The sequence below is a fragment of the Chionomys nivalis genome, chromosome 7, assembly GCF_950005125.1.
Source record: "Chionomys nivalis chromosome 7, mChiNiv1.1, whole genome shotgun sequence".
Taxonomy (NCBI): domain Eukaryota; kingdom Metazoa; phylum Chordata; class Mammalia; order Rodentia; family Cricetidae; genus Chionomys; species Chionomys nivalis.
Window position 1 is genome coordinate 2,385,851 of NC_080092.1, and position 14,726 is coordinate 2,400,576.

General features: G+C 45.7%; 1 protein-coding gene across 3 annotated transcripts in view; it reads right to left on the bottom strand.

Annotated features, from left to right (window-relative positions):
* Positions 1 to 1,517: 1,517 nt before the first annotated feature.
* Shisa9 (shisa family member 9) overlaps positions 1,518 to 14,726 on the bottom strand; it is a 321,502-nt gene continuing 308,293 nt past the window's right edge. For all 3 annotated transcript variants that reach the window (XM_057776667.1, XM_057776666.1, XM_057776665.1), the window contains one exon: positions 1,518 to 4,992. In XM_057776667.1, the coding sequence (XP_057632650.1) occupies positions 4,613 to 4,992 (380 nt within the window). In that variant the 3' untranslated portion in view covers positions 1,518 to 4,612. The remainder of the gene's footprint in view (positions 4,993 to 14,726) is intronic.

Sequence of the window (14,726 nt, forward strand, 5' to 3'; positions counted from 1 at the left end):
TGGACATGAGCAGCCACTGTGATTTCTTGCCCGAACTCTGACATCTTTGCACAGGTTGAAGTTGGCTCGCAACGACTGGTTTCTGGTTGCCAATTGGTACATCTGTGCTCCATCTCTCGTGCTAAAAATATCTCTGTTCTTGTCCTCGCCAGCCTAGGACTGTTTCCTCATGGGAAGTCCCTGGAATCAGTTAATGCACGATACAAATCAGACTTCGATAGGGTGATTCTGAGAGAGTGTGCTTAAAACTTCTCCCTTTAGAGACAGGAACTCACTGTCACGTCCTGTCTGACGTAGAACTTACTATATAGATGAGACTGGCCTCAAACTTAGAGATCTGACTCCCGAGTGCTGGCTTTAAAACACACACCACCACACCTGGCCATATTCATGAAAGCAAGGAAATGGAACCAGCCCCTAAGTACCATTAAAACATAAATTGATAATAAAAATGAGTGACATAAAACCGATGGAGTATTACTCAGTTGTAAGTAAATATGAAATCATGAATTTTCAGGAGATCTCATGGATCTTGAGAGTACACCATTACACAAAGACAGACAAAGACTGTACCTTTTGCTCTGTATGGATGCCAGCCTATAGTGTACACACATGTGAGGGGAAGACCGGGTGATGATGAAGAATGGGGATAACATAGGACAAACACAGGAAAAGATACGGTAGGCTGGGAGCTGCAAGGAGGGCAGGGGGGCAGAGAGATGGGGTTGGGAGAACCACAAACAGTACACTCTGTCCCCAGATGTCATCATGCTATCTGACACATATATACTCATTTTTAAGTAAGAATAAAATCAATATAAGTGAAAAAATATTTACCTATAACCTTAAGTCTCAACTTGCTAGTTTCCATGTCCTCTAGCGCCTCCCAAGATCCTATCTTAGTCTTTCAGTTTTATTATATGTATTTATATGGAGCATTGCGTACATGGCAGAGGGTATTTATGGAGGAGACAGTTCTCTCCTGCCACGTGGGACCCAAGGGTCAAAAGCAGCTCACAAGTTTGTCAGCAAGCTCCTTTACCCGCTCAGCCATCTTGCCAGCCCACCTTCACTGAAGTGAATTGCTTTCTTTCAGTGTTTCTAGAGGAGCTGTACTATAACAGGTTTCTGCTCAAAGCTGACAGGAGCCAGACAGGAAATGCAGTTTACCAAATAAGGGGGAGCTTTATTCCACCCTGTCGGTAGTCACGCCTACAACACCCTGCTTACCAGTAGACGAAAAGTCTGAAACTCAGTGGGTTCTTTCTCATGAATATAAATTTGGTGACGATGAAGAGGCCCAGCAATGCCACATTAAGGACTCAGCGTGAGCTTTGACATGTGCATACTTACCAAGAAGACTAAGCAATATGTCTGGAAATCTTGTCTAAGTCGCTGACAACTAGAAGCCTCAGCTCCCTGGGAGGATCAACTCTGTGAGTCTCAAAGGTTCATTAATGCCTGGAAACTCAGATCAGGCTGTGGGCTTTGATAAGGATGAGGAAACACACAGAGCATCACATATAATCAGTTTATTGCCAGGTAAGAAATTCATATTAATATAGTGAATACATATGTTTACAAATAAACATTCTTAGAAAACAAACAAATGTTTTTTCTTCATTGTAGGAAGTGTTATTGTATCATAAACCATAAACTCTGCAGTGTGACAAGTGTTGACACAGGGTTACTTGCAGAACATACGGTTACTAAAATCTCTGCACATAAAATATGCTCCATTTACACACAAAAAAAAAAAACTGGGGGGGGGGAGATGAAATTCCAGGCAGAGCCCACAGGGGATGGAGGCTGAGATACTCCAGGAAGGTGAAGGAAAACCAGACTCTGGTTCCATGGATAAAAATCAGGGGTCACATGGATGGAGGAGAGGACCATTTTATAATCGCATTTTTCTCTTTTCTTTCTCCCTGGGTTGTCCGCAGGAGCACTGTCACAAGGCAGCCATCAATTGTCATGTTCCTTCTAAATATCAGAAGGCCTATCTACCCTCCCAAGAGGAAGTCAAAAAATAAACGCATCTCCTCTGCCTAATGGTCCCTCCCCAGTTCCTCTCCCAAAGTCAAATGGGAAGTCACGAGACAGGTGCTTTGTGATTGTCCACAGCCCACATCACTCAGGAAGAACATGCTACATCTGACTGGAAAAACCGCAAATTTGAAGTCAAAACTACAGCTGCAGACCTAGGAGTCAAGCTCATTGGATGAAGTCTACTCCAAAAAGAAGAATGAGCAAGAAATAGAATACTATAGACTAGAAATCAATAGCACTGGATACAGGGGAGCGTGGGCTGGACGTAGGAAAGGGCTGCAGAAGGAGACCTGGAAGCATTTCTCCGGCAGGTCAGCCCAGCGGTATTGAAGTATGTCACTAGTACATGCAAATTGTACGTCATGGAGGTAGCATATTTAACACCAACTTTAAAAAGATTTTCTTTTTATCTGCTTTCCCCTTCACTCAGTTATCTCAAGGGAACTCTCTATTGGGTACCAGCATCTTTCACAACACTGATGTCTTTTTGAGGGAAAGAGACCAGAGCAGACCTTCACTAGAGTTTCATCTTTAAGCGTCCATAATGCTTCCTGTCTATTCCCAGTCACTGATGCTGGTGTTCTAGAAGTGATGAAGACAGATGTTTCCCTTTGAAAATAACATGGATTAAAAGTGAATCCCCAGATGGTGATGTGTTTCAAGGGTAGAGTTAACTCATGTCAAAGAGAAATATGTACCCCATAAGTTTGTACTCCCCCATGGAGAGGACTGGGGTCTCAACATTTGTTCTGACCTCTGACCTCTGTGTTGTCCTTCTCTGCACCTCTTCTAGTGGAATCAAGAGTTTGCTCTTTGCAGAAATTCTTCTATAAAATAAGAACAGAGTTTTATTTTTAAAAAACTGAAAAGGCTTGATTTAGGCCAGCTTCCTCATGCTTCAGATGGGAAACAGCCCCAGATAGATCAAAGGCATTGCCAGGCTCTTCAAACTTGCTTGAAACAAGGAAAATAATATTTGGATGTGCTGATATTGTGATATCAGAGAGCTTCAAGTCAGAGCACCACATGGGATGCTCCAACTCACTGTCACCTAGATTTTTACACACACCAATAAATAAATAAGTAAATAAATAAACACTAAATAAATAAATAAATAAATAAATAAATAAATAAATAGGCTGTGAGTCTTTGGAAGGTTCCTGTCAATTAGCTAAGACCTTCAGGATTTATTTGAAGATTTTCCTCTTTAAACAAAATGCTCTGCTTCTCCAAGCACCTGTCTGCACTTCCGCTAAATGAAGGACTTTCAGCAGGACCCTTCTTCTTGGGACCCAATAGCTGTTGGCTCTAGGAACCAATCTGGAAAGCGACTTTGGGAGAGTCCAGGGAGGAAAAGATGGCACAGAATACCTCCCAAGGTCATCTGGTGGGGTTGTGGGAATTCTGGGAGTGTCCTTAGGTCCCCCCCGACGTTATAGCAGGCCCTTCAGAGTATTAATTGGCTGGGCTCACTCACAAAGGGAAGATGTAACCGCACTACTGTAGGAGAAACAAGAGGGAGGAGGCTGAGGACAGAGGGTGCACTTAGGAACAAGATCGTCACTTGAACAACAGCGACACACTGAAGGCACCACCCACACTTACGACGGTTCACTCCAAAGCAGGTGAAGCTTGGCAGCAGCGGCAGCGACACGCTGAAGGGGAAAGGACGTTGGGGACAGACAGTTCATAGAGGACATTTTTGTCATTGTCCCAGGCCTTGGAGGTGAAGGAGAAACACCAGGAAGTGGAGGCTTCTCAGTCCCCATCGCACCTCCTTTCACTCTCCAACTGCAAGTTTTCTATGCCCTGGATAAAATTAACACTTTGTTCATTTAACATCTCACTTTAGAAGTTCATTTCTTTGTATCTCTGGACTGTCTGGCCATCATATAAAGCCCATCCCTCCCAACATCGTGGTCTTTCAGGGATTTCTCTAGAATGTTCTTCCCTTCCCGTCACTGATGGCGGGCTTAGTGACTATGTACTTTGTGAGGTTTTTGCTTTCAGCTTTGAAGGTACGCAATGTTCCATCAGCGTACCGCTTAGGGTCGTCCTCACCACTTCTCTGTGTTTGCAAGGACCAGGAAATGCTTGAGACCTGAACAAATTCCTCCCCAAGCGCTATGAAACTGCCCCTGCCTGTGTACCCACCCTCTTCCTGTTACCGGAAAGACAGAACCTGGGGTATGGAGCGAACTCCATGGGCAGTTTGCCTAAGTTGTGCTACTTAGATATATTTGTTATAATGGATTTCAGTCTCCAGTCAGGGAGAAAAGGAAAATGAGGCCCCACAATTTGGGCCTGAAGCTGAAAGTTCCCCCTCTGCTGTATTGCTGAATGTCCATGCTTCGGTCTCCCTCAGCTGCCTGTTGGAGCATATTAGGCATGACCCAGGAAAAGCATGATTCCGTATCACGAGTAGGTCTGTGGTTGGTTCCTGTAGAACAGAGTGTGTGTGTCTGCTGGGGGGTTGGGCAAGACCAGGAAGGTGTAGGTGGGATGGTATTTTTTGCCTCTCTCAGTTGAGTGTGGTCTCCAGGGTACTCCCTGAAGTGAAAGCTCAGACAGTCACTTCCGTTTTGCTGTTGGTGATGAAGTATGGCTGTGTGGGCGGGAAATGCTGGGTGCGAGTCCCCAAGGGGTCGCAAGAGCCGGACTCAGCTATGCCAAGCTTGCCCTTGTTGCCATAAGCCTGTCGCCGCAGAGACTGGTCACTGGGGTCCCAGGTCTTAAAGTTGGCAGTAGAGTTGTAGGCCAGGGGATGAGGGGGCATCTTGTTGGTGCGAGACTTCTGTCCATTCTGCTGGGCAGGCCCGTGCTCCGGGCTGAAGGCCCGGGGCTCATCTTCCACTCTTACAGGGTGCAAAGGGAGATTTCCCTTGGCAGCCAGCTCCGCCAGATGCCTTCGCTTGGTGTAGAAGTCATCATTGACCTTGTCAGCTGCATAAGGGGGTGGGCAAATGGAGGAGAGAGCGGAGACAGGGGAGAGAGAAGAGATAGTTAGGGAGTTAGACTGGTCAGTTTGATAATCCAAACAAGACACATCGGGACTCCACCTGGAACAAGACAGAGGCAATCGTGGCACCATGCCCTTCTCATGGTCCAGAGCAGGAACAAGAGAAAAGTGAACCCAATTAAACATATCTAGAACATTCTAATTCAACGCTTGCCCCTAACCTTGGATTTTCTGACATTCAAGTGTTGTTACTTCATTATTAAAATAATAATCTTCGCTAAAGAAAACACTGGACATGTTGAGAAATATGTGTATTATCTACCACTCAAGAACAGCAGCAGCAGCCAGTGGATGGATGCATCTTCATGCGGCCTCTTCCAGACTTTGTGAGGACATGTTGGATGCTTGAGGACGAGCATCAACTTCAGATGTCTTCTGAATTACTCTCCATCTTGTTTTTAGAGGCAGCATCTCTCATTTTCACCAGAACTCATAGACAATGCCAGTCGGCGAGTCATGGAACCTCGGGGATTCTTCCGTTTCGGTTTTCCCAGCACTGGGATTATGAAACTGACTTTAAATGTGGTTTCAAAGTTTCAAACTCAGGTGCCCCCACTTGTACAGAAAACACATCACCAACTGAGCCATTTCCCTGCCCTTCTCCTGGATTATTACTGGTTTGTATAATTGCTTTTGTTTTTGCGTTAAGTTTTAACTAGGACCGTGCTCAAATCCAGGGTCTGCCATCAGCATGAAGTGTAACTTTGGATGTGTTACTTAAATTCTACCACCATCCACTCTTGCGTGAAGAAAGTACTCAAAACCAACAAGCAAATAGAAACAAACAAAACATGTGTTTCACGGTGTTGTGTGGATGTTTAAGTGGTTTGGTATGTAGCGAACACTTTTGGTGCATCTGTCTTGGCCACCACTATTTCCAAATAGCTTTAATCCCTCCTCTGATAGTCTATGGAGCACCCCAGCTTGCCATAACTTACTACCAAGCAATAATGACTACATGTTATTTCGTTGGCTGTAAAATGAACCCCTTTGTTGTTGAAAAGTTAAGCTGTGTCAGTGTTATGCTCTTATAAATAAAGCTGAAATGAAAATCATTTTATTCAAATCTTTTGAATTAAGATTAATTCCAAAACACATTTTCTTAATCTGTATCAGAAAGTAGCAAACTGTGGCCCCCTGGGCACCACTGAAGTTAGATACCATCTGTTATTCTAAATGATGTTTTCTTGTAAATGAAGCCACACCCCCTCACCTGTTGCCTGTGGCTCTGGTGTGACTGAATTATTGTGTCGGACAGTCAGTGGCTGAGGAACCTGAAACACATACTGCTCAGCCCTGTAAGGTGGACAGACTCCTGATCTGGCTCGCCTAACGCAGACTGTGTCTCCAGAGTGCAGTGCTGTTGAGGTCTTGCTTCTACCAGCTATGAAGACTTGAGCCAGCTTTGGCTGCTCCACCTCACCTGGTCCTTTATTGAATGATCGATTTCTCCTCTCCTCTTCGCCTGTCTTTGTTTTTTCATTTATTTTTTAGAATTTCTTAGAAGAATTTATCTCATTTACACCTTCCCCCATACGGCATTTCTCCCTTTAAATTCCCTCTTCTTCAATTATTATTTTTATCTATATGGTGTGTGTGTGTGTGTGTGTGTGTGTGTGTGTGTGTGTGTGTGTGTGTACAATCTGATGAGTTCCCTTAGTGTGCTGATATGTATGTGTTCTTGGGACTGGGTGGCTAACCAGTCGGGGGACTCATCCCTTCCTCAGGAGCCATTCATTACCTGTAGCTCTTTACCTAAAGGTGGGGCCTTATTAATTTAGATCCTTTTTATATGATAATCTGATGGTTCCCCTTTTTAATTTCCTCTTATTTTATCTTGTAATTTTTTATTTATAAGATTCTTTATGATTTCAGATTCATTTCTTAACAGTACATGTTTGAAATTGCTTCTCACTAGGATGCATTTGTTGTTCATTTGCCTCTGCTGCTAACAGCCGACGTCCCGTAGCATTCTGTGTGAAGCTACAGATGTTTGGGAACCACAGCTCTGCGTTCTCTCAGCACTTCATCTTCCTATACAAAAGATGTGCATTTGGGCTTCTCTACATGGGCTCTGCTACACAAACTAGGAAACTGACCGATTCAAACACTTGAAATGACCCAAATGAGGTTACCCACAGCTAGTAGCTCAATCCTGGCAACAAAAGCAGCTACATGGGATCAAGGAGACAAATATTAAGGTACCCAGAACCATCTCTAAACAGGCTTGATCAGAATCTCTGGAAGATCAGCCCAGACACCCTTTGTCTTTAAATCCACGCAAACAATCCTAACCCACGGCTGGGCTTGAGAACTCCAGGAGCAAATTATCACAGTGCCACAGATAGCTCATATAGAGAACCAACAGGCAATGGCTTCCCAGCACTCTGCTGGTATCCTTGACTTCTCCCTCTGGAGAGATGTCTGGATAGGATCCTTCCGCAGTATGTTCTCCCCAGGTGCTTGTCATTGCCCCCACTTTATGGCAGCTCCACACTTGGTTCATTGTTGCTTATCTTGCTCACTAGAACCCCCACAAAGGCCAGGCCAGGTCTGAGTTCTGTCTTCCCTTTCAGAATGCTTGGGCTCTGGCAAACATTGGACATAGACATTGTCCAATGGTGAACGTATAAGCAAAACACCATAAATCACAGAGGAGCACATCTGGTAAAGAGTGTGATAAAGAAATCCCCTTTCTTTTCGCCTCCCAGTCTTCTCTACTGAAAATCTCACTTACCTTCTTTATGTACCTGGCCATGACCTAGCATGCACGTTTGTGGATGCTTACTTCTCCGACATTAGACTAGCCCAAGGTCTACTCCTGGTTCAAAAGCTCCCATTTTCACAAATGGGAAAAAAAAAAAAAAAAACAGATTGTGAAAGAGGAAAGGACTTCTCAGAGAACTAGAAAGAGAAGTAAACATGGGAACATTTGAGCCTTGGGCTGGCAGAGAAGATAGGCAGAACCCCTCAGCTTCCTCCATACCCAACCTGAACTGGTCTCTTGGTGAATCTGGTATTGGAAACATCTTGGAAAGTGTAGAGTAGATAAAAAGAATGTGTGTGGACTCTGAAATCAGACAAAACATGGAGATGCCACTAAACACCTTATACCTGTTTCCTTAGGCTGAAATGGGACAACACTAAACTGTTATTAAACACTGGCAGACTTATTATGAGGAGTAAAGCATATGCAATATATATATATATATATATATATGCTACACACATAATTCCTAGAGCACAATATAACTTCTCAATACAATATTTTGCCTACTTCTTGCCTGACTAGAGTAGCTCAGAATTCTAATCAATACATAGTTATTGAGCATTTACTCTGCACCAGCCTACCTACAGGGCATGAAGTGGAGAGCTATCAAACCAATCTACTCCCATGTGGGTCAAGTGCTCAGTTACTCTGCCAAAGAATATACAGAAAATGAGTCGTGGTCAGGGCAGCTTCCATAAGAAGTCTTCTTTAAGCTGGCATGCAGGGGCGAGGAGTGAATCTTCACTGTGTCTCAAGATGGGCCAGAGTCCTCTGCAGCTCTTCCTATTGGGAGACGTCTATTTCTGCATACCTGGAACTGGGCCTGCTTTATAGCTTGCTTTAACTAGACTGCAGCAGCTCTGCAAACAGCAGCTTGAAGCCTTCCGTGTGAAGCCTGGCTTCCTATCCTTTAAGGATAAGGAACCCACAGGCCTGCTACTTGCATTCAACGCAGCCAACAACCTACCAGCAACCAGATATCCAGTGAGAGCATCCTCCTGAAGGCTACAGCCAGCCTGGCTAAGTCCGACCTAGAACATCCAGACTCAGAATCATGATCACCATAAATGGTGGCAATGCTGAGTGTTATGTGGCACGTGATAGCTGATACACAGCCACACGGCAGCAACATCCTGCGGGGGGGAAGGAGCATGGCAGCTTTAGGAAACCGAAACACCCAGGTGGTACAGGGAAGAAAGCAAAATTATACCACTGTCATCTAGTGTCCCATAGGAAAGACTGTCTCCTCCATGCCCGTTGATGTGACTGACCGGATCCCTCCATGGGACTCTGGGTGTTTTAAAGAAGTCAAGTGCAGACATAGCTTTAGTACCTGGGGGTAGAACAGACACCTCCAAAGGATGTTTTAAAGATGATTTCAACCAAAAGAGGTTATCGGAGGCCAGTGGGGTGAACCACCTTCACCCGGTAATGCAGTGTTCATGAAGCTCCCACCCCCTACAGTATTCTGGTCCCTTCTTTGTGAAGTGAGATGAGAGGCTGCTTACCTGACACACTGCATGTGTTTTCCTATTTTAATGTCACCTAGCGAAGGAAACAGCAGATGCATTGAGCTGTCTTATAAGCCCCATTAGCAAATGTATTAACCTAATCAGCCCTGCTACCTCATAGGCAGATGGCTGACAAGCTGACCAAGAAACAGATGCTGTGGCCGGCCATTCAGCAACACTAGAACTCTCTGATTTGGTTTTTCTCTATATCTGAAAAAGAGGGAGAAAGAAAGAAAAGGGTGCTTTCTTTCCAATGAGCCTAATTGCCTTGAAGGAGCCAGGGCAGTAAAATACAGCGGCACTTTGCTTCATCTGTCTCTCTTGGAATTAGCAGCAGACACCGTGCAGGTGCCGGTGAGGCAAACCCTGCATCTGGGGAGCCAGTTCCTGAGACAAGCAGCACATCTGAGGGGCTCAGTGGAAGGTCTCCCACCTACCTCCTTTCCTCAGGCCACAGGAATCTCCAGGAGGGCTTCTTACAGCTTGTTTTCACCTGGGAAGCAAAGCCTCAGCCTCCCTGTCTATCTCTGTCTTTGGATCAATAATACAATGAAATATAGCAATTAATCTTCCGATTACACTCAACACAGGGCCCACATTCTTTACAGAGCCCCCAAATGTGCACGACTGGGCTCTTGGATGCTGCAACAGGGTACTACAAACTGGTTTTAGACAAGAGACATGACCCTTAGTTCTAGAAACGTGTAGTTACCATGGTGGCAGAACCACACTTCTTCTCAAAGCTTTGCCTTTTGTAGTATCTGTTGGTTGCTAGTAATTTGGGCATTCATTGTGTCATAATTTCTTGCCAATCTCTCCCTCTCTCCCTCCCCCCTTTCTCTCTGTGTGTGACCTTCTCTTTCTCTCCCATCCCCCCCCCCCCACCGTGTGTGTGTGTGTGTTTCCAGATGTATCTCTTGTATGGTCTCAGTCATTCTGTTATGTTCCACATTAATCCACTGTGCCCTTATTCTAATCTGGTGGCATTTACAAAGATTTTATTTGAACATGTTTACAGCCTGAGAGGACATGATCTCTGGAAGCACTGTTCTACCCAGGATACATAGATTCCTTTCTGTTCTAGAACACAAACGTGTATCACAAGCCCTTGAACCTCACTCCTACTTCTGCTAGGTAAAGTTCACTTCCAGCCCCTGACCAAAGCTTCCTTCCTAAGGGTCTTCTCGTTGGCCCAGGAGGAGCTCTTCCCCGCGTACCCGCCTGTTACGCCCATCATCCCATCATTCGTTTTGCTATATGACCTTTTTCCTTCTTAGTCTTTTCTTTTCCTGTGCACTAGAATACAAGGCAGAGCATGCCTGTTCCCACTGCTGTTTCTCAGACTCAGGGCCTCATGCACAGCTGGCACTTTCCAAGACAAGGAGTCAAACTTGTGCATCCCGTGTGGTGCTGGGAAAGCCACAGCTCAGAACTGCAGTAGTGAATCTGGGGGGCTGAGATGAATCTAGGTATTTCCCTCCTCGTTCCTGCTCCCCCCCGCCCCCCCCCCCCCCCCCGGCTTACCACTTGCTCCCTGCCATGACGGACCTGGACCTGGACCGAAACTAGGAATTCAGGTACTTGGTCTAAGCAATAAAAATTCTAACCAGCTGATGGCACTATTGAGAGACAGTGGAAATTTTAGGAAGTAGAATTAGGACCCTGATACCCTTCCACCCACCAAGATGCAAGTCACAGGTCCAAAGCTACAGGGCCAAAACGCCATGAACAAAACATCTGCAACAAAAATAAACCCTTCCTCGGTTTAAGATACCTCTGGTATTTTGCCACAGCGGGGGGAAGCTGAGTGACTTTGCCCTGTGGCAGCTCGGCGATGCTAAAGTTGCAGGGGTGGTGGAATCCTGGGTCCCTGTTGACCCCTTGGGGCCACATGGCAGAGAAACACACCTTTCTATTACGCCACTGTATTTGTAGAGTCTTCCAGTAATGGTAAGCAATATTTACTTTAAATTCTATAGAAATGATTTCTGGTTCTCTGCCTTTTTTCTTCCTCCTTCGCAAGTTAAATTAAAAGTAAGAGGCAAAGTGGGCAGTTCAGGTTGTTTTTGGCATCCTCCAGTCCTTTGAAATGCATTCTGGGAAGCTGTCCAGGTTCCACAGTCCTCTCAGCAGGCAGGAACAGGAAAGGCAGAGGAGGCGTGATCTGTCTAAGGGCTTCTTAGCAGGGCTGAGGTGGAGGGAGATAACAAGACTATCTTCAGGGTCAGTTAGCAGTTTACTTGGTTCAGGGCCTTGCAAGGAGAGGGGATTGCATTTGAGCCAGGTGCTAATGACGCTTTTCCCGTGGAGCACCATGTCATTTTTGCAGTAAGCCTCTATGAGAGGAAAAAAAAAAAAACCAAAAACAAACAAAAAAAACAAAACCAGAAACAGAAAGTGACATTCGGACTCCTTAACCCTGGAGGCCCTGGCAGGAGGTCTCACTGCCTTTGCTGGAGAAGGTGCTGCCTGGCTTGGACTTTACATCAGAGCTCTCCAGACCACCACAAAGTGTTTTGTTGTAACTGCCCATCCTCTGCGTCCCTGGGCCTCTGGTCGCTTCCCTCAGACTGGCCGGCTGGGCAGTCTCCATTTCCAGCAGGGCTGCTGAACAAAGGCGTACGGGCCGGACTCCAGCCAGGGCTAGCCACAGAGCCTCTGACATAATGTCGCTCAGAGTGGGCTGTGTCCATCCACTGCCTTCCTGGGTCTGGCATTGCTGCTACACAGACGATGTAGTTTGTCTTCCGGCCTACCTCCATGCTGGTGAGCTTCAACTAAAGCAACAGAAGGGAAAGACTCCTACCCCTTGCACCGACCTCCTTCTACTTTACTACCTCTTCCTGCTCGAACTACAGTCCACCGGTGAGGCTTTGGGTGCTGTGGTAGTTGAAGGTATCAAGGAATTTTTGCTCTTCATTTCTCCACGTGACAATAACCTCCTCCAGAAAGAAAGAAAAGAGAAAGAAAGCAACTTGGAAAGAAAAGTTCTTGTTTGCTTCTCTACCACTGGGCCCTGAGTTCATCCCCAAGACTAACAATATTCACAGCCAGGACAAAGGTGCAGGTCGGAAGAGGGCTTGCTGGGTTTCCTTGCTCTCTGGTTCCATCAGCACTGGAACTCGCCTCAGCTCCCTCATTGAGATGAAACTTGTGGAGCTGAGCAGCTTTTAACATTCCAGAAAAAACAAAAACAAAATGAAGTGGTCTAGATGAGCCAGTGTCTAGCCACCCCACTGTGTGGGTGAACTCAGCTGAGACCAGAAGAACCTCCCACCTCATGTAAGTCAGTGACGCAAAGAGTTCTCAGAATGGATGCTGAGCCCGGTGAGTTCTGAGCTCTGAGGTCTGATCCTCTCTGTTACACAGTGTTGCACGGTGACAGATAACAGACACGGTGCGAGGCAGTCACTTCTAAGAGGAACCCCGAGTTTCCGAGGTGGACCCACCTCACTGCCACTCCTGGCATCTGTGTGTGGATGGCAGACCTGCCTACCTCTCACTACTTTCCTGCTTCTCCATCCTGTTTTGTTTCAGCAGTTTTAAGAAAGGACAAGATTTTCCCGAGTTCTTTGCCTGTCTTTGTTTAGTAATGCGTAATTATCAGCTTTTATGCTTTATCTACTGTGAGCTATGAGCACCACAGAAGCTGGCTCTGCAGTGTATGGGTCCGGCTGGCTCAGACTCACAGTGGCACACTTTTAAACTAGTAAACTGTTATTGCAGTCTTGATGTGATGGTGTTTTATGAAAGCCAGAAAACTCTTTCCACGGGCTCATCTCATGCCTGTGAGGTCTCAGACACCAAAGCTCTGGTGCTGCCCTGTGCTTTCAAAGGGACAGAATAGAGGGGAGGGTGGGATTTGAGCTTTATTTAAAAAAAAAAAGTTTCTGCTCTCATCACCTCCGTTCCTCCTGCTCTGTATCCTGTTGCTTGATACCAAACCAATAACCCAAGTCAGGAAATTGCCAAAGCTAGGATATCACAAAGTAATGTCTTCAGGTTGCCTTTGGGTGGGCATTTTACCAGCATGGACGGCAGGCTGTGCAGGTCCCATTGTTACATCCGATGAAGATGCAACCAAATTAAACAGTGACTTCTGTCCCATGCCTCCTGTAACAGTCCTCAGAAGAACAACTGTCACCTAGAGACCTTTGCTTTCTTCCTTTTTTCCTCCTTTTATTTCTTTCTTCCTTATTTATTTTTAGGCTTTTATTAAGAGATTGTCTCACTATGTAGATCAGGCTAGTCTGAAACTTATGATTCTCCTCCCTGAGTTTCCAGAGTGCTAGGCTCATAGGTGTGAACACACCTGGCATAGCTATCTCTTGGGAGAAAAAAGTAGCTAGGATTATGTGAGTACCTACTATGGCTAGATAATGCTTTCGACCTTTAAAGGATCACTTTAGAGCCGTAGGACAGACAAGGCAGCATGGGTCTTTCCGTGAGGTAGGTAAACAGAGGAAATGGGGCGTTCTGGCTGTCAAGTCCCTCCCCTTCCCCCAGCCCATAAGTTGCAGAGCAGGAAACAATATGTGAGCTCCCCCCACACATGTTCTTTCAGCTGTGATATGGCTTTAAACACCACGAGGAATATATTTTTCAGCAAACATCAAAGGTACATGTGTTGGTTGCCTAGGGATGGGATTTGGAGAGACACAGCTAAGGGGGCTGTTTTGTTCAGTAATGAAAATGATCTCAAACTGACTGTGGTAATAGTTGCATTTCTCAGGGCATATAGTAAAAATTGCTGAATTACGAGGGGAAATGCATCCTGGGAAAATGATGGCATGTGAAAATTGGTGCTCTGAGGCACTGATTATGTGTTTGCATTTGGGGTTTGGTATTAGACACAGTGGCATAAACAAATACTCAGAAGGCACTCTACAGGAAGAACGTGCTGGGAGCCCTCCCCACAGACACACACTAACAGACCCAGGTCCTTAGTAGTGGGAGGCCCTGGCATCTCCAGTGATTCAGAGTTAAGGCCTTATGTCCCTGTCTGGTCCCAGCCCTGATCCTGCCGAGATGTAATAGCCTAAGGCAACCCCAGGTTATCATGAGAGGGATAGGGACAGGGTGTATTTGCTTCTAAACATTTCCTTCATCATTACTAACAGTTACCTCCAAAGAGTTGAACAGAGACCTGTGGCCTCTTCTATGCATCCTCTGGACCTATTGTATACCAAGCCCTGTGCTAAGACATTGGCTTGCACTGCCTCATACAGTTACTCCCACAAGCCCTGTGGAGAGCTGGATTGCTGATTGCCTCTCTCTTAGCAATGGCAGAAACAGGAGTACAGGACAGGTCAATGGTTGAAGACACAGAGGCAGGACAAAGCAGGATCTACAGGGATTTTGCTACCACAGTTAGAAT